General features: G+C 42.2%; 1 protein-coding gene across 1 annotated transcript in view; it reads right to left on the bottom strand.

Moving 5' to 3' along the window:
• The window catches only part of BANK1 (B cell scaffold protein with ankyrin repeats 1), a 186,866-nt gene extending 160,993 nt beyond the window's left edge, over window positions 1-25,873 (bottom strand). Inside the window, exons 1-2 of the mRNA XM_035114023.2 lie at window positions 25,677-25,873; window positions 4,719-5,120 (exon numbers count right to left, since the gene is read on the bottom strand). Of these exons, the coding sequence (XP_034969914.1) occupies window positions 4,719-5,120; window positions 25,677-25,692 (418 nt within the window). The 5' untranslated portion in view covers window positions 25,693-25,873. The remainder of the gene's footprint in view (window positions 1-4,718; window positions 5,121-25,676) is intronic.
• Between the last annotated feature and the right edge of the window lie 350 nt (window positions 25,874-26,223).

Raw genomic sequence — 26,223 nt, 5'->3', positions numbered from 1 at the left:
ACAGTATTCCAGGTGAGGTCTGACCAGAACGGAATACAGTGGTACTATTACTTCCCTTGATCTAGATGCTAGTTGCGAATGTTTATTTTAATGTTTCAACTGAATTGTTTTATTTGTGTTCTTATTATGCATTTTTTGTAGCTGCTTTTATACTTGTCACCCACTTAGAAGCCACTTTGGTATTTGTGGCATATTAATCAATCAATCAATCAATTGCACCCTCTCTCTTGTTTCTTACACTTTTTGGTTTTTTGTCGGGGGCATTCAGCCAAGAACTGAATCACACAGGAAGAACATAGGATGCTGCTTTATATTGAGTCAGACCATGGGGTCCACCGAGCTCAGCTTTGTCTACAATGACTGACAGGAGAGATCTCCAGGGTTTCAGGTTGGAGTCTCTCCAAGTCCTACCTGGAGATGCCAAGGAGATGCCTGGGACTTTCTGCATGCAGAGCAGATGTTCTACCAACTGAGCTATGGTCCATATTCCCCAAAACTCAGAGAAATGTGAAATCCAAATGATAACTGTTTTATGATTTAGACATTCGTCCAAGAGCTGCTGATCAAGATGTGTTTGCACTGGAATCCACAAAGGGCAAATTGCTTAAGCATTCCAACCTCAAAACACCCGTTGATAGGGGACAACAGGAGAGAGTTTTTGCCTTTATGCCCTACTCCTGGGCTTCCCAAATGCCTCTGCTTTGCTCCTGTGAGAAACAGGATCCAGCAGGGCTCCGCCATTGTTCTCAGGAAGACTGAACAAGAAATTTCTCTGGATGTTCAGATGCTGCCAAAAATGGCAACCCACCACAATGACTAAACTATTCTCTTGTCTATGCCTAGCCTAAAGCACTCAGTGTTCCCAAGCAGTTTCCCATCCAAGTACCAATCAGTCCTGATCCGACTTAGCTCCTGAGATCAGACATGTTCAGGATGTTATGGCTGCAGGAGTTTGGTACATCCAGTTTTAACAGCCAGGCGAGTAAACCCTGCCTGTGTTTCAAGGTAACATGCCAGTGCTTTTTGTTACGGGTCCTCCAAGTTTCTCATTCCAAGTTACTGCCGGACCGAAATAGCATGCAGAATATTATTTTACCAGAAACATTATGTTATACCACCATTCTGGGAAATTAAGGTACATGCAGTGCTTTGCAAGCTTCTTACAGGTCAAGTGGACCCATAATTCCTACATTTCCCTGGGTGTATTCTAGCATTAAACTGGGACAAATGGACCTAGTCTTCACGCACATGCAAACTAAAATGCTTTTTTATGGCTTTTGAGTGCTTCTTTTATACTCATAATATTTTTTTTCTAGCAAGCTTTCAAGGGACAAGAAAAACCCATAATGAGAAGCTATGGGCGGGATGTTGATGAACGATTTGTACTGCACACGCTCTCGTTAATTTACCTTTAGGCTCACAGAATGGGTGCTTTGCATATGGAAAAAGAAAACATGCTTGCCAAGTATTTTATTGGGGTGGGGTGGGGAGACAAAGTCTATTTCACTTTGTTAGTGCATGTAAATACTTTCCTCTTTCAGCCATCAGATACTCGTCGGAAATCTTTAACTATATTCTTCAGGAGTATTTTCAACAAGAATTTAACCGTAAGGCATAGGTGAAGAAAAGTAAGGATTTGCATAGACAGTTCTATCACCACGCACACACACACACACACACACACACACACACACACACACCTGAATTACTTTTGGGAGGCACTTGTGAGCAACTCTAATCTTTATGCATCTGCAGTGTTACTAAAATGTGCTACTGAAGGAATTTTTTTATTAAAATGTTCTTAGTTCATATAGTCCTTTTTCAGTTTCTTGGTGGATACTATCCGTATTCCTACTATAGCAGGGGTGATGTGGTGCAGAGAGAATGAAGATACATCACAATTAGTTCCTTTTCCTCTGACAACTTTAGTTTTCAAGCATGGTTGAATATTTTAAACTGGGAAGCTACATTTTTAACGAAGTACACATTTTTTATAGCCAACGTTAAGTACTTTTAAGTCCCATTGATCTGAATTGGAGAGAGTTAGACATATGCTTAAATCTTCCATTGAAATAGAGGTAGTTAATTTGGGACATATTTTGCCCTTTGCCTTCTATTTAAAAACTTAAATATAATACATTTAGGATACACTTGGGGAAATATCTGGATATATGGTAACCATTTCCTTCTGTATAGTAATTTTAAGGAGATATGGTTACAATATAATGATTTGATATTTTGTAGTTGACATATTGTTTAAAGTTCCTGGCACTTATAATCCTTTATGCTGTAAAACAAAAGAGGAAAGAAAACGTTTCTATCATCTATAGCAGGCATGACCAACAGGTAGATCACAGGGTTTTCCTAGTAGATCCTGGTTGATCTCTGGCCCCCCAGCGATCTCCTTAGAAAAAAGCAGAAAAGCAAAACAACAACAACAACAACAACGGCTTTCTAAAAAAGGTTTTTACAACAATGGGTAGATCACTGCCAGTTTTTTAATACTGTGAGTAGATTGCAGTCTATTGGGAGTTGGATGTCCCTGATCTATAGCAGTGATGGCCAAACTTGGCTCTCCAGCTGTTTTTGGACTACAACTCCCATCATCCCTAGCTAACAGGACCAGTGGTAAGGGATGATGGGAACTGTAGACCCAAAACAGCTGGAGGGCCGAGCTTGGCCATCACTGATCTATAGTGAACTTGGCCATTCATGCAATTTATAGTATTGCTGGAATATTGTACAAATTTGTACAATATTTGAAGCTTTTGATTTCCCCCCCCCCTCATACATGAGAACCATGCACAGGAGTTAGCTAGACTTGCCAACTTACATAACAACAGCAACTGTCATATGAAGAATATATTCCAAATATTGAAGAATGAAGACCTAGAGAAGGGCTGTGTCTTAGTATAACATAACACATGCATTGAATGGAAAAGATCTCAAGTTAAAACCACATCATTTTCATGTACCGGTAGTGCTGGGAAAACTCCTGCCTGTAACTTCAGAGAGCCACTGCCATTGTTGACAGTACTGAGCTAAATGACCTGACTTGGTATAAGGCAGCTCCCTATGTCCCTAAGTTATTAGGTCTCATCTGCAATAGAAAAAGGGGTAAATAAAATATTTGAATGCACAATTATGGCCAAATTGAGTCATTATGTAAGAACTAATTACAGTAGTACCTCTGGTTAAGAACTTAATTTGTTCTGGAGGTCCGTTCTTAACCTGAAACTGTTCTTAACCTGAAGCACCACTTTAGCTAATGGGGCCTCCCACTGCCGCTGCGCCACCACTACTTGATTTCTGTCCTCATCCTGAAGCAAAGTTCCTAACCCAAGGTACTATTTCAGGGTTAGCGGAGTCTGTAACCTGAAGCACCTGTAACCTGAAGCGTCTGTAACCCGAGGTACCACTGTACAACCATGGGGCTACCTTAGAAGAGCTTTCAGAACTTTTCATGTGGTCCAGAATTCAACTGCAAAGACCTTGGTGGACTCACTTCCCTGGAACCAATTTGCACGGTTGCCCATTTGCTTCTAAGCACAATTCACACTGCTAATGATATTCTTTTCTTTTAAAAGCCCTAAATGGCTGAGGTCATTAGAATATCTTAAGGATGACTTCCCATTCTATCTTGCCTGCTCCCTAACACCAGGAGGAGTGGCCTTTTTATGAGTCCCACTGAGTGTTGAGGCATGGCTGGGATGAGACAAGAAAAGGGGACTTCTCAGATTATGGAGCATCTTGCTACTTCCATCACTGTTCATTCCTAAGCCCCTTTCATGACTGAATCAAAGAAAGCACCACGTGATCACTGGGAGCTGGGACACATTGCTGACAACACACCCCTAACATCCACACATGTGAGAAGCTCAGACTGTCCACACCCTTATTAGCCGCCCCATGCCCACTAATCACAAGGAAGTTCTAGAGGGTGCAATGGTGCACTTCAGTTCTTCAGCTGGTGCCCACGAAGCCTCTGAGCTCCCCACTCACTGTCCCCTTAGTCATGATGAGTTCTGTTACCTTTTCCTCCCTTGAAAATGCATAGAGTTGAAAGAGGAAGTGAGACGAGTGACCTTCTTTCCCACTTCCTCTTTCAGATGAACTCTACCGGATACAAGTTATCTCAGCTCTCTTTGAAAAGCAAAGCAACACATCTGTCTGCATGTTTACTCTCTTGGGCAAGGGTGGGTGATCTGAGGGAGTGAGGAGAAAAGTGAGCAGAAATCCCCATCACTCAAATATCCAAATGTGACTTTCAAAGGTTGGTGACACCTAATTAGGAATTCTCCATTGCATTACAAAAAATGTGTGTGCATGTAAACATGCATTTCATTATTATTATTTTTACAAAATTCCAATAAAAGGTTCTTTCAGTTCACTTGTCTCCCCCCCCCACACACACACCTTCCATGCTACTGTAATATATGCAAATCACATCAAAGTTGCTTTTCAGATGGAGAGAATATAAAAACCATTCCTGCTTATTGGGACAAAACCATATGACAAATAAATCATCATTAGGCTTAAACTATTTATTGAGCCAACTGCTGAGCTTCAGAATATTTTAAAACTCTCTCAAAAATGTGGAAGCACACCAATCTGCTGTGCCCCAGTCTCTGAAAATAAAGTGGATTTTTTAAGAGAGAGGGAGGAGGAGGAGGAAGGGAGGGAGGGAGGGAGGGAGGGAGGGAGGAGGAAGATGTTACCTTGTTGAATAATGCCAGTAATCACTGCAAGGTAGACTTCTGGATCATGATTAGTGGTAATCAACCAATTGTGTGGGTCTATATTCAAGATTTGATAGATAGTGTCTGAACTTTCAATCCCACAAAGCAAAACAACCACCCTTTCAGGAGGCTGAAGGATCTTGTCCAGAAAACGTCTTTTCTTTTTGTTCAGACAGTTAACAAGTCCACTTGAAAGTATCAGCAGTTTACATCTGTAAGAGCCCAAGGATGGCAATTCCAGGTGGTGAATGGATGGAGATCCCATGTTGTAAAGCAAGATTCTGTCGTCTGATAAGACATGCTTGAAAATTGTTTTTAAATACAGTGCCCATTCCTCTGCATCTTCTTCATAGATAATAACAAGATTGCCCTGCGCATTTTCTGGAGAAGAAAAAGAAAAAAGATTTACAGATAAGTGTCATTTTATATCAGTGGCTAATAATTTCAGATGTGATTAAAGATTGGTTCACACAAGCCCAAACGCATTCCATTCATGAAGAAATCAGCAGGAAACTTGCATGAAAAATTGCCATGTTTGGATCAGACCTAATATAACCATTGACATTGGTGATCTTTAGAAAATACCATACTGAGCCCAGGGGATTTTGCTACCTATGGTGAAGGACAAAATGGCAGCTTCCAGTCCATGTACAACAGCTAAGACTGGCAGTCAAATGTTACTGAGCAATGCTGGTAGCCTTCCAAAGTCTCTTGCTAAGCTTTCTTTCACCTGAGCAAGTACCTCCAAATTCACAATGAATTTTATCTTAGACAAAATCCAGGTATCTGAAGAAGTGTGCATGCACACGAAAGCTCATACCAAAATAAAAACTTAGTTGGTCTTTAAGGTGCTACTGAAGGAATTTTTTTATTTTACTTCGACCCAGACCAACATGGCTACCTACCTGTAACCAAAATCCAGCAGAGAGAGAGAGAGAGAGAGAGAGAGAGAGAGAGAGAGAGAGAGAGAGAGAGAGAGAGAGAGAGATTCAGTGCTGCCCCTAAGCATTCCTCCTGACCCTACCAGCTATTCTCTTCTGTTGAAAGACAGAACTGTATGGGTCATGCACAGTGAGAGATGGCTGTATTTTGTTTGAAAGGCTGTCATCAGACAGTCAATAATAATAATAATAATAATAATAATAATAATAATAATAATTTATTTGTACCCTGCCCATCTGGCTAGGTTTCTCCAGCCACTCTGGGCGGCTTCCAACAAAGGTTAAAAATACATTAAAATGTCACACATTAAAAACATCCCTGAACAGGGCTGCCTTTAGATGCCTTCTAAATATTAGGTAGTTGTTTATCTGATGGGAGGGCATTCCACAGGGCAGGTGCCACTACCGAGAAGCCCTCTGCCTGGTTCCCTGTAGCTTTGCTTCTCGCAGTGAGGGAACCGCCAGAAGGCCCTCGGCGCTGGACCTCAGTGTCCGGGCAGAACTATGGGGGTGGAGACGTTCCTTCAGGTATACTGGGCCAAGTCTGTTTAGGGCTTTAAAGGTCAACACCAACACTTTGAATTGTGCTCAGAAACATACTGGGAGCCAATGTAGGTCTTTTAGGACCAGTGTTATATGGTCTCGATGGCCGACCCCAGTTACCAGTCTAGCTCCCTCTAGTTGAAGGGATTCTGGAACCACGTCCAGTTTAAAGGTAAAGAACCATAAGAGCCAGGAGTCTTCAAGTTGCCCATCAACAGCTAACATCTAAATAACAGAATGAGCAGGCATACAGATCACCTGGTGGTAATAATAATAATAATAATAATAATAATAATAATAATAATACTTATATCCTGGCCATCTGGCTGGGCCTCCCCAGCCACTCTAGTCTTCCCCACTATGGTGAGACATATTTTATTTCTGGTTAAATTATACTCATTATTTCTTAATTTGCATCTATATATTAGCACACACAAATTTCATATAAATCTCTGTTTTATTTTTTGCTGATGCATTCACCTTTGGCGGGGGGGGGGGGATGCCAAACTGGCCACTGTGTTCAGAAGGTCGAGGGCTCTAGGCTTCTCAGAATATTAAAAGGGAGGTGATCGCTGAAGCTCATGCATTAGCTTTTGTGAAGCTTTTCCCAGGATCCTCTTTGCTAGCAGGCAGGAAGTGAGTTTCTCATTAAAAAATAATAATCAAATCTTAACTTTAGGTCTCCACAGTTCCACACCGGTTTGCAATTATTTTTTAAAGTCCTCATGAAAATTCATCAGTGTTCCTGTGAAAATTTCTCCTAATATACGCATGCTTCCTTACAATGATACCCACATGTATTGTATGCATTTTGTACACATTACATGGCTGGGGGAACTGCACTGTAAAATATGTACAAGTGTGAATTTCAAAAGATGCCTGTGTTTCAATTTGTATTGTTTGAAGAAGTTTGAGTTAGGTAAGGAACCCCTGACCATTAGGTCCAGTCGTGGCCGACTCTGGGGTTGCGCGCTCATCTCGCATTATTGGCCGAGGGAGCCGGCGTACAGCTTCCAGGTCATGTGGCCAACATGACAAAGCTGCTTCTGGCGAGCCAGAGCAGCACACGGAAACACTGTTTACCTTCCTGCTGTTGTTGTTGTTGTTGTTTAGTCGTTCAGTCATGTCCGACTCTTCGTGACCCCATGGACCAGAGCACGCCAGGCACTCCTGTCTTCCACTACCTCCCACAGTTTGGTCAGACTCATGTTGATGGCTTCGAGAACACTATCCAACCATCTCATCCTCTGTCGTCCCCTTCTCCTTGTGCCCTCCATCTTTCCCAACATCCGGGTCTTCCTGCTGTAGCGGTACCAATTTATCTACTAGCACTTTTTGCGTGCTTTCGAACTGCTAGGTTGGCAGGAGCTGGAACCGAGCAACGGGAGCTCACCCCGTCACGGGGATTCGAACCGCTGACCTTCTGATCAACAAGCCCTAGTTAGATAGCCCTGAGTTAGGTAGATTCACCTTTAAATGTGACCTGAATTGATCTTTTCTCCCCTATCCCTGTTCTAGCCTGACAAGATTCTGAAGCAGGACAGCTGCAGCTGGAACTCCTCCTTGATGCAAGGCGGTGAGAGTTTTCACAATAAACTGAAAATGAACAATGCAGACAAGAGTTCACCCTGAGTTCCTTCTCTGGACTGTACTTGTGCTCCTTTTTTTATAGGTCTGCATATAAACATGTTTTTTTTTAAAAAAAAATCTCACATTAAATTAAAGCAGACAGGCTTCACATTTATTTATTTTTGGGAGCTTGGCTGCATTGTGTGGAGGTAAAATGAAGTGACATGTGAAGCATAATCTTACCTGTGACATGGCTACTGTAGAGAATAAGATCCTATTAGCTGCACTAGGTCTATTGATCATTAACAATGTGTTGCATGGCACAATGTAACACAACAATGAATATAGGTAGTTCAATTGCTCCAGGCTTATTTCTGCAGGAAGCATAATAGGACTGTGCTCCCACAGCAATTGTCACACTGTACCACAGCTGGAGACAGTGAAGAAAAGCAGCCCAAAGCCATGTTTTGTAAAGGGTTTTTTTAAAAAAATTTTTTAAAGAGGGCATGAAATGCATCCTGCTCTTGGCTACAATAGTGTCATTTTACTTGGTTACTGGTGGTAGAATTTTACTAGAATTGTCATATAGTTAGTTCAGATTCATGCCACATTATTAACTGCAACTATAATATAATAGGACATATTTACAAATTATTGTGTGTAGGAAAATGCACTAGCCTAGGCATGTCTACTCAGAGGTAAGTCCTATTGAGTTTAACAGGGCTTACTCCTAGGTACCGTAAGCATGTATGAAATCCCACACACCAGCTTTTCAAAACCTCATGCCGTCCAGATCTTTAGGACTGCCAATCTCATCAACCCTCACCATTGGCCATGCTGGATGAGGCAGATGGGAGTTGTGGTCCACAAGAGGGCACAAAACTGGGGAACACCGACTTAAGCCCCACTGAACACAGGAATATAGGCAGCTGTCTTAAACCCATCAGAGAATTGGTCCATCTAACTCAGTTAGATGGGCATTGGCTCTCCAGGATTTCAGACAGGAGTTTTGCCAGACCTACTGGTACCTAACGATTCCAGGTACTGAACAAAGGATCATCTACCAGTGTTTGAATTACAGGAGACAGGCAAAGGAGGATCACCCCCAAACTTTTGTGATGGCCCCTTAACTACAGTTTTTGAAGGCTAAAGAGGGCCATTATTTGGCTAAAAAATGGGGAAGGGTAGACAATGGATTTCAGTAATGGTGTTGGAGGAGACTCTTGAGAGTCCCATGGACTGCAAGAAGATCAAACCTATCTATTCTGAAGGAAATCAGCCCTGAGTGCTCACTGGCAGGACAGATCGTGAAGTCGAGGCTCCAATACTTTGGGCACCTCATGAGAAGAGAAGACTCCCTGGGAAAGACCCTGATGTTGGGAAAGATGGAGGGCACAAGGAGAAGGGGAAAACAGAGGACAAGATGTTTGGACAGTGTTCTCGAAGCTACCAACATGAGGCTGACCAAACTGCGGGAGGCAGTGGAAGACAGGAGTGCCTGGCGTGCTCTGGTCTCTGGGGTCACGAAGAGTGGGTACACGACTAAATGACTAAACAACAAACTCTCCCCTTGTAGTTTCAGCACTGACCTCTACATGCTGCTGCTGGTAACAGGCAACTCCTGCATTTCATGTATAATATGTAAGTTAAGGGGAACGTTGCCCTCTTAAAACTTAATAGAACCTATCACACTTTGACAAAATTAAGCTATGCTTCACCTGTTTTGTACTTGGAAGCCCTGTGGAATAAAAATGTATTATTAGTCCTGCAATGAGGAACAAGAGGCAATTGTGTGCTGTCATCCAGAGCATAATAGGAGCTTTCCAACAAGGTAAAGCATTCTCTAGGTTACTGGTGCGCAGCCACCCATAAAGGCGTAATATAACAGAACCACCAAATGTGGCATCTAACCATTGCTCAGAAGGAAATATGGATTGTGTGATGTTGAGAAAATACATGAGCATTTTCTTTTGTGATATATGCAGGGGATATAGGAGGAGATGGGAGCAGGCCGGCAACTAGGGATGGGACACAAATTCAATGTAGGTTGCATTTAAAAGGAAATCTATCTCATTTGCACTTTCCAAAACAATACGCAAACTGAAACACAGCGGTCCTCCCAAACTGGCCCTTCTCCAAATTTTGCAATGCTGTTCTCCAGCCAAGTAATATGTACAAAAAAAACTGTGCACGCGGACACACATAAATATGCAATAATGTGCATATATCACCAGACATAATATACAGAATGCATTATATTGGAAGCAATTACTTTGCAAAAATGTGTGTACATTGGGCAAAGTTGCGTACAAAAATATGCACATGGTGAATATTCATGAGGGCTCTCTTTAAAAAGACAATAAACATTTTGCAAACTGATATGGAAATGTGGAAAACTGTTCTTAAGTTTGGAGGAATGAAAAACCGAGATAAACCAAAATCCACATACTCACCCATCCCTATGCTCTACCATGATGCTATAGGCATTTCTCCTATGCATTAAAAGTCTATAAACTCAATCACTGATCTCTTTATAAGATTAAAGAAAGAATTTCCCAACATAAGAACACAGCAGTCTTGGCTCCAGAAAGCAGTGTTCTCCAGCCAGCACCTTGCTTGATTACTAAGAGCACTCTGAAGTTTTATAAGCAGCCTTTAATCATCTTCCTTTCCATTAGTGGCACATTTCTTTGAAGCCATACAACTTAGACACCCCACCCGCATCATTTCCCATTATCTGAGAGCGCTGCTAAAGTGCTTTGGGTTATTCTACCCATACCCTAAATTGATTTCGGTTTTGCTTTATGAATTTGCCATCTAACAGTCCACCAGCCTAGAGATGCTAGAAGCATACATGTGTTTACTTTGGGGATGAAAAATAGTGTTGAGAAGTAAGGTTGCTTCCTTTCCTCCCTCGATAGTGTGCAGTTCCTGGTTCTCAGCCAGACAAAATACTGCTTAATATGCAAGATGAATAGAAAAGAAAAGTAACTCGGTTAATATTGCCTTTTCCTGTTAGTCTGGTTGAAAAAGATGCAGATGGACACATTCACTTCCAAGCATCCAGTGGTTGTTTTCCATATCATAGAATCATAGAATTGTTGGAAGAGACCCTGAGTTCAACTAGTCCAACCCCCTGCAATGCAGGAATCTTTTGCCCAACACGTGGCTCAAACCTACAACCCTGAGATTAACAGTCTCATGCTCTACCAGCTGAGCTATTCCATATCTGGGGAAAGTGCTATAGTAGAACATCAGCTTTGCATGCAGAAGATCCCAGGTCCCAGGTGCAGTCCTGGGCATCAAGCCAATTTATGGCAGCCATGGAAATGGTAAATTCCATGGTAAGTGGTATTAAGAAGACTTTTTCTGCAACCCATTTTCTGATCTCAACTGAGGGCGAGTCAATGAAAGATGCAGGGGAAGGCTTGAGATGAGAGCCTTATGGTACCCATTCACCAAAGTCTCAAGTCTAATTCACACTTGCATGCTCACTCGATTATCACGTCTGCACAACCATCACTTGTGTACTGCAACATCAAGTGATAGCTTCTCTGTGTGAATGGGGCACCACAGATAGAGCAATACAGACAGAAAGTTCATTATCATTTGGCACACAGTGGAATCCATATTATTCATATAGTCACTAGTTTTGGGACCACCTCCCTCCCTTCTTGCGTGACCCATTGGCCTCCAATAGTTGTCCCTTATCATAAGACATGCTGCTTGTTGAATTATCTCACCAATGGTAGCACTATCATCCCTTCTCCATTTTCAAGGTTCTAGAAAACAAATGTAGTGTTTTCAAAGTGACTTTAACACTGATCAATTGTGGTACGGAGAGGGAACCCTATTACCCACCAAATAACTAAAGAACAGGCTATGCAGCCAACAGTCATCAATACTGTGTGGAAGGGAACAGCTCGAAAGGACTACTAAGTGCACTCTGATATACTCTACAAAGTGTAATAATTCATGTGCATTGTGTCCTTGGGATTTTCTGCCTGGCATGCTTCCTGTGTGTATTTTCAACGAGTAAGTTTTGACTTTGTGGACTAGGAAATAGAATTGGAGTCAACTTAGGACTTGGTTCCACATTGTTGGTGCTGAAGGCCCGGCTTTAAATCTGGGACAAAAAAAAGTTTGTGTGAATTTCAATAGGTGGGTGGGTGGTGCTTGGGGGGAGGGGTGCATCTTGAACCAGAGTTTCTAGTAGCTTCCACCATTCACTCACTGCTTCCCCATGAACCATATAGACAGTGCTCTGAATACAATATGTTTCCAACATATATATTTAGGCAGTAGCAACCTGCCAAACCATCTAGTCGGCTGACCCCCAAGGCCAATCTGTGTCCACCTGGACTAATAAAGTTCTCGCCTCAGAGCTTGTTACTCTCAGAAATTTGGCCCCGTCATTAGGCAGAGTGAAGTGACTGCCTGAGTTGAAAGATGCAGAGAATGGGCAAGCCATTCTGTGCCCCCCTAAGCTAACATGCTGCTTTCAGGTACAGTGGAGATACCAATGCTAGTTTTGAAGTGGCTAGTCTGGTCAGTTTTTGTACATGGAATTGGGGAGGCACCCTCCTGTCCTGCACCTTGGGCAGCAAAATGTCTTGGTGCAGCCCTGCAAAGTAAAGGTCAAATGACGTGCTGTTTTAAATATGTCTTTGCCATTATCTTTCATTAGTATTAATATGAAGCGTAGACATTCTTTTCACCAGGACTGCAGTGCACATGAAAAAGAAGTTTAGCCATTCCTCCACAACTGCAATCCCAATGAAAATTCCTTCACGTGGCAATCAGCATTAGGGGGGGGGGAGCTCCCACTGGAACTAATTTGAGTTATGTCTCTAATGCTAATTGCCACTGGACCGGGGGGGGGGGGAGGAGAGATTTAAGTTTGGATCATTCCTAGGGAAGGAAGGGTTAAGCTGCTGCTTCAGTTTAGATTAGATTTGTTTGGGCAGTATTCAACCAATGTGTCCATCAACACAAGCATCTACGCTTACACAACAGGACTTTTCTCCTCCCCACACATGCCCCTGGGCCCTCCTCAAGCCTACTCCAGAGAGACAGGGGAATCCCTAGAACAGATTTAAGGGAGTATGGGGAGGAGAGTGGAAGACTATTTTTGTTGCACAAGCTGAAATTCTTGCGTTCATGGCACTTTCACAAAAGCCTCTACACTGGATACAACACTTTATCTGTATTTAGTAATTCCATCATCAGAAAATAAAAGTTTAACAGTGTTGAGGCTCCATTTAAATTGCCTTGGAACATTCACATTCAATATTTTAAAGCTCTGGCAACATGTTTGCACACTATTCATTTTATATAGCATGTAGGCAGAGTCACAGAACTGTAGAGTTGGAATGGACCACAAGAGTCATCTAGTCCAACCCTCCACAATGCAGGAATCTTCTGCCCAACATGGGGCTCAAACACACAACTTTGAGGTTTAGCATCTCATGCTCTACTAACTGAGCTATTTTGACCTTCTGTGTTTCATGCAATTCCATGGATTTTAATCCCTACCCATTTACATTAAAATAATAAACTTTTAATAGGTGTTGGCTTGACCATATCAATTTCTTCCATCAGTTAATTACTTTTGGAAGATCAAAATGCATGTAAAGGCAGACATCTCGCTATTTGATTTGATTTTCCACACTTGCAGAAACTTTCCTATTAGATCTGCACAAGAATGATAATTAAAACTACAAACTCTTCCCTGATTGAATTAAATCAAAATTTTAAGCCAGGATGTTTAAGTGCAACCAGAAGGCTAGTCTTGAGGGCTACTCCCTCCCTGCTTCCTAATGTAGCCAATGAGAGGGAAGGGCAGGTTGAATTCTAGATGAAGTAGTTAACATCTCTCAGAATTAGGTCTCTTGCTTGGTTTGATTTTGTTTTGTAAGCCACTATTTTACTTTAGACAGAGGATGGCAGTGCAATGAGAAGAAAAAATTCTGAAATGCTAAATGCAGAAAGAGGGTTGCAAAGGCTAGTCTTATGAAAGTGATACTGACTTAGCTCACTGCCACTATGATTGCATCCCAGCACTAATGGCACATGCCTATCAAGGGGGACTTGAGGTTGGCCCGAACGAGGCATGTTCATCCCACAATCTGTTCTTGCATTGCTGCTGCTGCTGCTGTCTTTTCTTTAACTAGTGCCCAGTGGATGGGTGAGCCAGATTAGGACCAGGGCCAATTCAAGGTGCTCACCTTGGTGTTTAACATCCTGAATGCCTTTGGCCCCAAACAGATGAAAGACTGTTTCCGTCCTGATTTAAGGGCTCTCTTGGTAGTTCCACCACCCTCAGAAGTGCAATGAATTGCAATTCAGGAGAAGGATTTCTCTGTGGCAGCTCCTAAAGTGTGGAAATCCCAAATAGGGATGCTCAGCACTATCATTACTCAACTTCTGGTGTATGCTAACAACGTCTCACTCAACCACGGCCTATGAAAGTTAAGGTCAAATATTAGGTCAAATGAAGTCCAAAGCTACCATATGTGCATGCATGCATATAGGCAATCCGTCTCATTCAAGTAGGAGCAGAGCAGTAGAGAACAGCCAGCAGCAGGGAAGAAGTCCACGGGGAGTGGATCCCCACAGTTGGATGCTATTATTATTATTATTATTATTATTATTATTATTATTATTATTATTATTGTTATGAATTCATTCTTATTTGATTTTACAAGTGTAGAGTTACAATACAAAATACATATCCATATTTAGAGATTTCTCCGAATCTCTAGACTCTAGACCTTCCCTTCCCTGGGTCCTATTATGAACCTTTTCAACTGCATATTATTCCATCACCCAAATTTTATCTCTCTCCGTTTTGTCCACAATATTTTCTACATTACAAGTGTTATTACAATCCTGCTAATGTTTTCATCTGCTTACAGTGGTCTCTCAAATAAATTATAAATTTTCCCCGTTCTTTATTTAAGTTTTGGTCGTCTTGGTTCCTGAGTTTTCCCGCACAGTTCGGATGCTTTAAATGAACATAGCAAAGCACAAATACAAATGATATAGCCATATCACTACTGCCCAGTGGAGAGTGATCTATTAGGGCAAATGAGTCACAACCCACCAACCTCAGCCTGCCCCCAGACAGCCTCCAACTATCTGCCTTCTTTCTTACAAGCTGTCCAAGGGGTGGCATTGGCTGTCCATTTCCTCTTCTTCCTTAGTCTCCGTGTTTCCCCTTGAGGACTCAGGAGGGAGGATGGGGACAAAGCTTGGATTAATCGGTTCTGCCTGTCATTGGCTCTGGCTTCACCTGCTGCTGGTTTCCTTGCATTCCACCTCTATAGTCCCAATGGGCACCAGCCACCATTTCTACTAGTGCCCTTTTTGTAAATGCAGTAAAAACAAAACTAACACCATTGGGCATCCAGGGATATTTCAGACCTGTATTACATTTATTGTGGCTCGCAATTGTATACTAGAATGTAGTTATAGTAGATAAAATTTTGGCTGTATGAAAAACAATTTGCCTAAGATTTCAGTGCAGAATCTGGATGGAAGCAGGGTGGCTCAGTCATTGAGATATATACAGTTAGTGAAAAGAAAGGGAAGATAAACTGGTAACTTCTAGATAGCAAATTCTGGACTTTAAGATACTAAGTGGTTTATTCCTTCTGGCCACAGTGATACAACTGAAGTTTAGCACAGGCTGTTGTTGCAAACTTTAGTTCCTAGACCTGTTCCAGGTAATGCTCATCTTCTGATTGATTTTAATCGTTTTAACAGGAAACACTAATTTAGGTACTCTTCTTGGTTGGGTTGCACTTGTTTTCTGGTTTCTGCTTGAATCATGAAGGTTACTGGGAAATGCTAATGATGAACTTGCCACCAGTCACAATTTTTTCCAGGTAAGAAATTATCTTTGTTTATGCTTTGGTATCCTTCCTGGCTTGCTTTTGTCATTTTCTCATCTTGACTGAAAACCACCTCTACCAATATAAATTCTTGTCATTGCCCAGTGATGCATTTGAGCAGTGTTCCTGGACTATAATTTATCTATGTTGTTCCACATTTGTAAATACTTTTTGAAGGGACTTCAGCCACAACTTGTAAATGCAAAATGTAAATGCAAAGCATTGAGTAGCCCCAGTACAGAAACTCACTGCTGTGGCACATTATGCAACATGCATACAACCCTATTGCTATTGCTTCCGGGAATTTATTGTCTCGAGGGTGAAGTAGATGGAAAAGATTGGATGATTGATTTATACTAGAGTTAGTCTGAAAAATCAGCAATAAATGAAGCAAATGCATAAACATATCCAAACTCTGCTGAATGTACTCTTAACAGAAAAGAATATTATTTCAAAGCTAACATATATAGCGGCTGCCCTGAATGCTTCCACAGAAAATATATTGTCCCCACTTCAGTCATTTCGAGTTGCAGCTGATGAATTCTAGTAAAAATTAGATTCAGCCTTTCTAAAATTGGTTAATCTTGATCTGTGAACAGAACTGGTTGAAAGCCTTCAGCAATAAGATTACAGAGCTACAAATGCAGAAAGGAAGGATGAAATTTAACTGGAGTTTTTTATTAGAGACAGTGGGATGGAACCTCGGTTTGAGTAAATCAGAAAACAAACAAACAAACATTTGTTATAATTATTGTTTCCACCAACTGAACCACTGACATGAATTTTATTTTTATTTTTCTGTCATGAAAGCTTGAAACCAAGACAAGTTTTCTGAAAGCAGTTACAAGAGAACAATTGAAACTCTGGCACTTAGAGATAGCATTGAAAGCCCTATTTTCTTTGAGACTTTTTTGGTTTCTTTTATTGGTTGTTTCTTAATTTTAAACAGCTAGCTTCTTTTTTATTATATAATTATGACTTGGGGGGGGGAATGATTAGCCTGGTTTTAGAGATGAAATTGTGAACAACTTAGATTGAATCTGACTATCCCAACCCATTCCCGCCATGACAACAAAACATTAAGAGTTTAACAGACCAAGAGTTGCTCCTTGGCAAACACTGTAGCAGTTGGTTAATTAAAATCCTCTTTACATATCATACATACCCGCCAACATTTCTCCAATGAAAATAGGGACGTCCTTTTCCATAATGATAATTTTACTATTTATACCTCACATGCATCTTACTGGGTTGCCCCAGCCATTCTGGGCAGCCTCCAACACATATAAAAACATAATTCTTATTTTATTATTTTATTCCTTATACACTGCCCATCTGGTTGGGTTTCCCCAGCCACATAATAAAACATTAAACATTTTTAAAAACTTCCCTATATAGGTTGGCTGTCATACAGCTTGGGGGGGGGGTGTCGGATAATTCCATACCATCCAACATTTCTCCAATGAAAACAGGGACACCCTAAGGAAAAGCATGACATTCCAGGATCAAATCAGAAACTGGAATGGTTTCTCTAAATCAGGAATGTCCCTGGAAAATAACCACACTTAGAGGATCTGACATATGTGGGACTACTCTAGAGTCAGCTATTCATGCAGTGAAACCACTGATTTTTCCAAGATGAAGCACATAGAAAGGGGATAAGTATACATTTATTGGAAGCACGGCATTATAGCTTGCGAATTTTAAGGAGAATATTTGCATTTATGATTATGAATTCTAAATCTTGTCTTGTATCAGATATTTTCGGACATCAGGCTTAGGAAATTGCAATGAGCAAACATAATTAAAATATTTCACAATGAGCATTCTTTAGAAACTCCTGCACAGAGCTACAGTTCTCTGAGTTGTTTAACAATCAATCCCTCTTCCCCAAGAGCTCTGGAAATTGTACCTCTCTGAGGTATATAGTCGTTTAATTGTATCTCAGAATACTAAACTTTTAATTTAAATGATTTTTTTTGACGAAGAGGTCAATTTTAGAATGCTATTTGATAACTAATGTTGTTTTTCGTGTGCATTAATGAGGTCATTCTCTGGAACTCAGCCATATAATGAACATATCTATTCATTACACCCAGACAGGTAATCTACAGAAAATCAAAGCCGTAAATTGTGACTCTTAATAAGCACTGATAAAAGATTTCAAGTCAGTCTGTGATCAGAGAGCTAAAGATGTTGGGGCATTTCCATCCTCAGGCGTCTCAGACTATATCTCTAATAGGGCTAATTTAAAAGCATGCCTTGTGTTTCCTACTTCCAGTAACACAGAAAGTTGGAGGGTGGCGGCATCTCTGTCTCCCCACCACCACCAACCCGCAGGAACTGACCTTCCTTTTGAGGTTAGAACGACACAGAACACAGAAGTCCTAAGATAAAATGTGCCGTGTTTGAAGTAAAGTAAGAATTTCTCGCACATTTCCGTATTCTCTCCGTTATGAATGGCATGACCATTTTGAAACTAGGTTTATTATTCTCCCAAGAGAGCATAATTTTATTTTGTTTTATTGTGTTATTATTTTATTTCCCAATTCACAACTTTTTAAAAAGAAAAATCACTTGTGCCTTGCATGAGACAGTAAACTCTGCAGACTTCAAATGGTAAATTTGAAAGGAGTCGTCTTCAGAATTTTTCAGAGCAGGCAGAGTCTTAAGTCAGTGACTTCCATTCCGATAACTAGGGCAGTTTTTGCAGACAGAGGTGTGTGCATCATCTCCAGTACTACATACAAATGGCTGGGTTCATACGGTTGAGTTTTAGTTCCTGTTTCCTCATAGCTGTTTCCAGTGCCTGCGTAATTCTTGGAACCTGGTCAAAGTAAGTGTGTAAATAGCATATGTTTCATTCTAACTCCAGTTTTACATAGAGCCAGAACGGACAATACATCTCATTTCTGGTCCACTTGGTGGAGTGGAGAAGGTGTACATAGCCCACCCAACGGGCCATGTCTGCTGCCACCATCCCCAGGTGTACCTGTGGGAACGGAATGTCTGAATCACCTAGGATTCACATAGGAATCACACAGGAGAAAATCGGCTGCTTGGAAATCAGCCGTGAGATTTTCATCTCTGTTTTGGCACAGTGCAGGTGGCATTTGGACATTCCATTTCCATGTTTGGAAATGCAAAGGCAGGGTTGGTGCGTTGGGTGAAAAGGGAGGAATAGTGTGTGCTCGCTCCCTTCCATACAATGGGCCAGATTGTGGGGAAAATACAGCCCACTGAAGTGTATACTTCTGGGTTTCACTGCGCACACATGCACAGAAGCGTTCTGCGTGCTTCGCGCATGCTCTATTGCACTCCACACTTGCGCAGAAGCACGTCTACTTGTGGACTTTTCAGGGTGCAAGAGCACCCCGGAATGGATCATGTCCGCAACTAGAGGTACCACTGTACACAATGAGGATGAGCTAGAACAGGCATCCCCAAACTCGGCCCTCCAGATGTTTTGGGACTACAACTCCCATCATCCCTAGCTAACAGGTCCAGTGGTCAGGGATGATGGAAATTGTAGCCCCAAAACATCTGGAGGGCCGAGTTTGGGGATGCCTGAGCTAGAAGATGGGCCAAGGTTTCTAGCTGTACCCAGACCAGAATGCTAGCAACAATGGAGCTATGCAGCTACATGAATGGGACAGGCTTTACACAGAGAATGCGACAGAGCAGTCATAGCCCTCTAGATATTTTTTTTACTACAACTCCCATCAGCCTCATCAGTGGATAGGGATGATGGGAATCGTAGTCCAACAATGTCTGGAGGGTCACAGTTCTTCATGTATGCAGCATTCCAAAAGTTAGCCCCTTGAGTAATTTCCTATCCCTGATTCAGGGCACGCTAAACACCCTGGACTTCTGCTCCAAGATGCAGATTAAAGCAGTTAAGCACCTGAGTTTTAATTGCCGGCTTAAAAAAATTGTGACTATGTTTCTAGGTTGAAAAACAATACAAAACAAGGTAAGTCTGATGTCTGGCTGTTGTGATTATGACATTTATCTTCATGAAGGTGGCGAGAAGCAGTAACTCAAGTGTGGCATAACCATTAGTGAAGCATTCTGTCATTGCCTCTCATGTGAACTGAAGATGGATGTCATAAAAGATGAGTCATTATGTATGCTTTGGATTTATTTACAGAGCACATTCAGTTGTACCAAAACTACAGAGACAATTGAATGAACTAGGACTTCCTATTGAGTAGGCAATCCATGTATAGGATTGCACTGTTAGGCTACAATCCTATACTCCAGGCATGGGCTGGACTTCAGGCTTTTAGGATCTCCTTTGCTTATTTACTAGGTCCCTGGGGTCCATGTACACAGACAGAGCCAAGGGCAAAATAGCCCTATGGATGAACCATTAGTGTTTCCAAACCAGATGCCCTCAGCTAGGATGGTGGTGATGATTTGATTCACTTCACAGTTAAAGGGGAATTTATAAAATCCACATTTTCTGAAACACAGCTGTCTTTCAAAATTCACACATCCAAATTTTGCAGTGCAAGTACTCCAGCCAAGTAAGGTATACTAAAACTTCTGCAGATTTCATGTACCAAAACAGATATACTGTAATATGCTAGAATAATGCATATATTAGTGAAAATACCATACAAAACTGCATTATAGTAGGGGAAATGACCTCATAAAAAGCTACATTGTGTATAGTAGGAGAAATAGGAAAATGCAGGTAATAATAATAATAATAATAATAATAATTTATTATTTATACCCCGCCCATCTGGCCAGGTCTCCCCAGCCACTCTGGGCGGCTTCCAACAGAAAAATAAAACACAATAATCTATTAAACATTAAACATTAGGTAGTAGGAGAAACATTAGGTAGTAGGAGAAACTCACACAAAAATATTGACAAATTTTCATGAGGACTTTGCAAATAAATAAATGAATTGCACACTGATGTGGAGGACTGAATAATATAAGACTGAAAAAAATAAGGAACTGATAGAAAACGAAATCAACATTTTCATCCAGCCTACGCCTTGCCATTGTCTTTGTGATCATTTACACCTGAGTAAAATAAATATGCAGAGTATGGGACTGTGTGTTGCTTATGCTTAGGAAAACTATCAGTACAGGAAATCTTAAATTTGACCCGTTCTCATAATTGAAACATGGAGCAAAATATACTGAATGAAATTTGTTCCAGTCTAGAGAGAGGCCATTGTTTAACGGAAAATGATGTCATGGGGACATTCATTGTCATGTAGGGGGTTTCAGATGCTTCAGATGAGGGGATCATGGGACTACACAGGCCTTGCCAGTGTCCCATTTAGCATGGATCAGAAGGAGCTCTATGCATGTTTTGATACATCAGGGCAGATCTTAGACTTCTTATGTGCAAGAATTCTACAAACACGCATTGGAACACCCCTACACAGAGTCCCCCCCCCTCACATGTGCCAAATGTGTGGCAAGAAGAGGATGACCACAGCACTTGGGGGAACAGGCTTAGCTTGTGCAATCCCATGAGCCCTTGCATGCACTTCTTGAAGGTATTGAGAACTTATCTGAATATATTGCCTCTGATTAATGGACAGGGTTTCCCAGGTTTTCGAAGCGCTCAAAAATCCTCAAAAGCTATGAACAGAAACAAGTGTCCCCATCCAAATCATAGGCAATGGGGCCTTTTCCACACAGTTGTTTTTTTTAAGAGACATTGTCTCAGCCTTAGACGTAAGTGAGAAAGGCAACTGTGTTTTGCATTCGTGTGATTGTCTATTTCAAGTCTGGTGGCTGGACTGGACAGACGCAGCCCAGGGACAAATAACTCATTCTTCTGTACTATAAATGTGCAATAATACTCACTTTAGGTTAAAGTCACACTGTTATTCATTAATGCCAGTTACATTCATTTAGTTTAAGGAAACATTATAGCCATTTGTCCTTAGAGACTGCCTGCTTAATGAAAGTATTCTCTTTTAAAAAGCCTTCTGTTATAACTCTTTTGCTGAAAGGTCAATTCTGATGACTTCACTCCAGATAACTTTCAACGGATCCCTGTTGATAAAGGAGCCAAAGAGCCAAATTCTTGGGACAATGGCCTGGCACAAAGCCAAGGACAACGTTGCCTGTCCTATCCTTCTGAGGCTTATGGAAGGGGTTAAAAAGTTAACTATCTGAAGCATGATCAGTCAATAACTCCAACTAAAAGCCAATGAATGTATATCTCCAATTTAAAAGGGGTGCTCGAGGGACAGTCAACAAGCATAGGGCAAGCGTCACTTTCACATTTCAAAAAGTTACCCTGGAGCTTCATTCGAGAGCCTTTAAAATGTGGTCCTAGCCTCTTCAGTTCCTGAATAAGAGTCCACTAGCAGTCCACCTGCCAATCTAGCAGTTTGAAAGCAAGTCAAAGTGCAAGTAGATAAATAGGTACCGCTCCAAGCGGGAAGGTAAACGGCATTTCCGTGCGCTGCTCTGGTTCGCCAGAAGCGGCTTTGTCATGGTGGCCACATGACCCGAAAGCTGTACGTTGGCTCCCTCAGCCAATAATGCGAGATGAGCACCGCAACCCCAGAGTCGGTCACGACTGGACCTAATGGTCAGGGGTTCCTTTACCTTTAGGCACAGAAGAGCAAGGAGACCTGCCAGTGAGCAACTTGTTCTGGTAATGCTTCAGACCAGACTAAAATCTTTGATGCCTTGACATTGAGAACCCGCTCTTTCAAAAAGTGGCAGGCCCAGCGGCGGAGGAATCCTTTTGGGCACCTGGGCTAGCCTATGCCTACCCTATGGGCGACGCCCCCCCGTGCCATCCCTATGGGCACCCCTAGGGAGGGACAGGATGAGGCGCACTGTGCCCTTAGGGACGGGGCGTGCCGTGGGGCCTCAGCCACCCTACAGCTGGGGGGGAGACAGCCGGCAGATAGCACAGAGTTTGTGGGTGCTGATACATGTGGCTCGTGCACGCTACAGGCCCCACAGTGAGTGCTGCCGGCCATTTTGTCACCCCCATCAGGGTGGCACTTGGGGTGGACCACACACCCCACACCCCCTTCCTACGTTCCTGGGCAGGCCTCTGCCTTGGAACCTAATGCTCTGTCATCTCTCCAGGAGCCCAATTGACAACTGGAATCTGGATCTTATTGACAGGGCTGAACCTACAGGCTACCGGATATTGAACAGAATTGCTAATTACAGAACGATGGAGATTCTTCTTCTATGGAGAATATCCAAATAATTGGCCTCCACCACATGACTCAGTTTTTTTAAAAAATATCACACTTGTACAGCAGAAGAGCTGCTTATGGGAAAGCAGTTCCCTTGTGGCTACAGTGTCACTGAAAAGGTACATCACATGAACATTTTTGAAACTGAAAGTATTCGCATTTAGTAAGAATGCAAATTACTATGTCCTGAATTGTGGTTTTGAAAATGTGGGACGCTGTGGCCATTGTACTTTGGGGTGCTTGTATGCAAGACTGCCTTGCAATGTTGATTGTTGTACAGTCAAAATGGATACATGGGTGACATTATTATTATTATTATTATTATTATTATTATTATTATTATTAACAACCTGCCTTACCCACATAGAGTGAATGTCAACCATTTTAAATGCAACTCAAAAAGTTCAAAGCAAACAACAATCACAAAAGTTGAGTTTGTCCCATCAATATATATTTCAAGTGTCCAAGACACCTTCAGCAATTGCCAAAAACTGCATAATTGAAGGTACCAGATGCACCTCAATTGAAATGCTGAGTTAACAAGTGTGGCAAGATAATTGCTGTGCATTTTACCTCCAGAGCAAAGAAGGGAAAGAGATGACTTACTGCTAACAATCTAGCATAGTCGTATGCAGGTGTGAGGTTTCTTTGGCCTTAAAAAGGTAAAGGTAAAGGGACCACTGACCATTAGGTCCAGTCGTGACCGACTCTGGGGTTGCGGCGCTCATCTCACTTTATTGGCCGAGGGAGCCGGCATACAGCTTCCAGGTCATGTGGCCTCATGACAAAGCCGCTTCTGGCGAACCAGAGCAGCACATGGAAACGCTGTTTACCTTCCCGCTGTAGTGGTACCTATTTATCTACTTGCACTTTGACATGCTCTTGAACTGCTAGGTTGGCAGGAGCTGGGACCGAGCAACGGGAGCTCACCCCGTTGCAGGGATTCGAAGCGCCAACCTTCTGATCGGCAAGCCCTAGGGTCTATGGTTTAACCCACAGCGCCACCTGGGTCCCTTTAGGGCTGATGGTAGTTGTGGTCAAAAATATCTAGAGGAGACCAGTTTGTGAAGACTGCTCTGTGGTGCACAGACAGCACTAAATAGGCAAAATGGATCCTATTCACCAAGTGTCCGAGGAGCTAGCAAATCAGCCAAATGCCAGCTTAACATCAGCACCTTAATCATCCCTGTCCAATTCACTTCCAGTCATTATTGCACTCATAGTGTCAAGAAAGTGGAAAATATTTGTCTTTCTTCAAGTACTCTGAACTGACGGGTAATGGGTGAATCTGTTTCCTACCTGCGTCATTTTCAAAACTTCCACCCATCTTTCCATTCCTTCCATATCCACAATAATCTCCCATTTTGAAAAAGAACTCAAAATACCTTTTTTAAAAGTGTGTTTTAATATGTGTGTGTGTGTGTGTGTGTGTGTGTGTGTGTGTGTGTTCTCTTAAGAATACATTTTTAAATACATATGTTTAGACTGCCAAGAAAATGTGCAAACTAGAAAAGGACTATTGGAAAATATATGGCAGAGGTTATTATCTCTTGGCATCACAGCTGTCCCTTTTTTTTGTCCTTTCTCTTCCAACTTCTGTCTTTAATGTCATCGTCACCAGTGCATCTTCTTTGGAAGACCACTATGAGATTGGAGTGATGGATGGAGGGCCAGTGATTTATTCCCTAACCCTAACTTGACATCTCTTGTATTTTGTGGTTGGGCACATACAGAAGGGGCAGCTGGTAACTCTCATGAGGCCAAATTACACCTCCAAACAGCATTTATCTAATGCCTTTATCTTCATCACTATTTTCCTTACTGGAAAGTCCAGAGGTGCATCCTCTTCCCGCACCCTACCCCACCCCACCATGGAGCGAGGTTCAGGTACTTAGGGATGGAGGAGAAATTTGATTAAGTTCACATTTAAAGGGGAACTTAATTCACACTTTCTGAAACAAGATGACAACCAAACACTGTCATGCTTAGAAATCTGCACTGCTGTTCTCCAGCCACATAAATGTGTACAAAAATGCATAAAACTAGTTTAAAGTGTGCATATAAATGCATTCATTAGTAAAACTAACATTTCAAAATTCTTTATATCAGGTGAAATGGCTTTCAAATATACACATATTTGATTGGAAGAAATTCACATGAAAATGCTGGTGAATTTTCAGGAGGATAGTTTTAAGCATAATTCACAAATTGCCGTATAAATGTAGATAACTGGATCTGAGATTGGGAAAACGAGAAATGGAGAGAATGGAAATTGATAACTGTATCTATTCCTAGAAACCGTGAAGAAGAAGAATATCTGAAAAAGATTTTATTGGAAGCAAGTACCACTGAATTCAATGGGATGTAAAGGTAAAGGTAAAGGAACCCCTGACCATTAGGTCCAGTCGTGACCGACTCTGGGGTTGCACGCTCATCTCGCATTATTGGCCGAGGGAGCCAGCGTACAGCTTCCAGGTCATGTGGCCAGCATGACAAAGCCGCTTCTGGCGAACCAGAGCAGCACATGGAAACGCCATTTACCTTCCCGCTGTAGCGGTCCCTATTTATCTACTTGCACTTTGATGTGCTTTCAAACTGCTAGGTTGGCAGGAGCTGGGACCGAGCAACGGGAGCTCACCCCGTCGCAGGGATTCAAACCGCCAACCTTCTGATCAGCAAGCCCTGGGCTCTGTGGTTTAACCCACAGCGCCACCTGTACTTCCTAGTAAACATTGCTCCCCCTCCATCTCAGTGCATAGGCTTATATTGCACTAGCAGCAGCACCCACCTGTATAGGCAGTCATCGTTGTCACCGTGGTGGGTGAGACCTTATCCCTCCCTCTTTGAAGAGCAGGTGGAGGGAGAAGCAGACCCAGAGCAGCTCTGCCAAAGAAGATGCCTGGAAAGGCTTGCTGTGAGGTTTCTCCACTGTTTCACTAAGTACAGGGCACAGAAGCTCAACTGATGCAGCTCCTATCACCAGCGCTTCGCTTCCTCACAGTCTGCCCCGACTTGGCTCCTCAAGGGGAAGTTCGCTTCACTGCAGAAGTGAAACCACTCTCCAGAGAGCCTCACACACTGTTGGCTTGTTGGGCTTCCTCCCAAAGCCCATATCAAGGATGTACAAATGTGTATATTTGTGATAACCACGTTGTACGCCTCTTTCCGGCAAGTCCTACGGCCAAGTTGGTGCCAAACGTATTGCTCTGCTTTCCTTTGGACCACTTCAATGAGAGCGAGAGGAGGGTCTTGTTGTCTGAGCAGCCCAGGACCTCCACGCACACAGGCTTGCACCCTGAGGAGGTCACTTTGGTGCTGTTAACACAGTGGTGTGA

This window comes from Zootoca vivipara, chromosome 9 (genome assembly GCF_963506605.1).
Source record: "Zootoca vivipara chromosome 9, rZooViv1.1, whole genome shotgun sequence".
NCBI lineage: Eukaryota > Metazoa > Chordata > Lepidosauria > Squamata > Lacertidae > Zootoca > Zootoca vivipara.
This window is presented reverse-complemented; position numbering and strand designations above follow the sequence as displayed.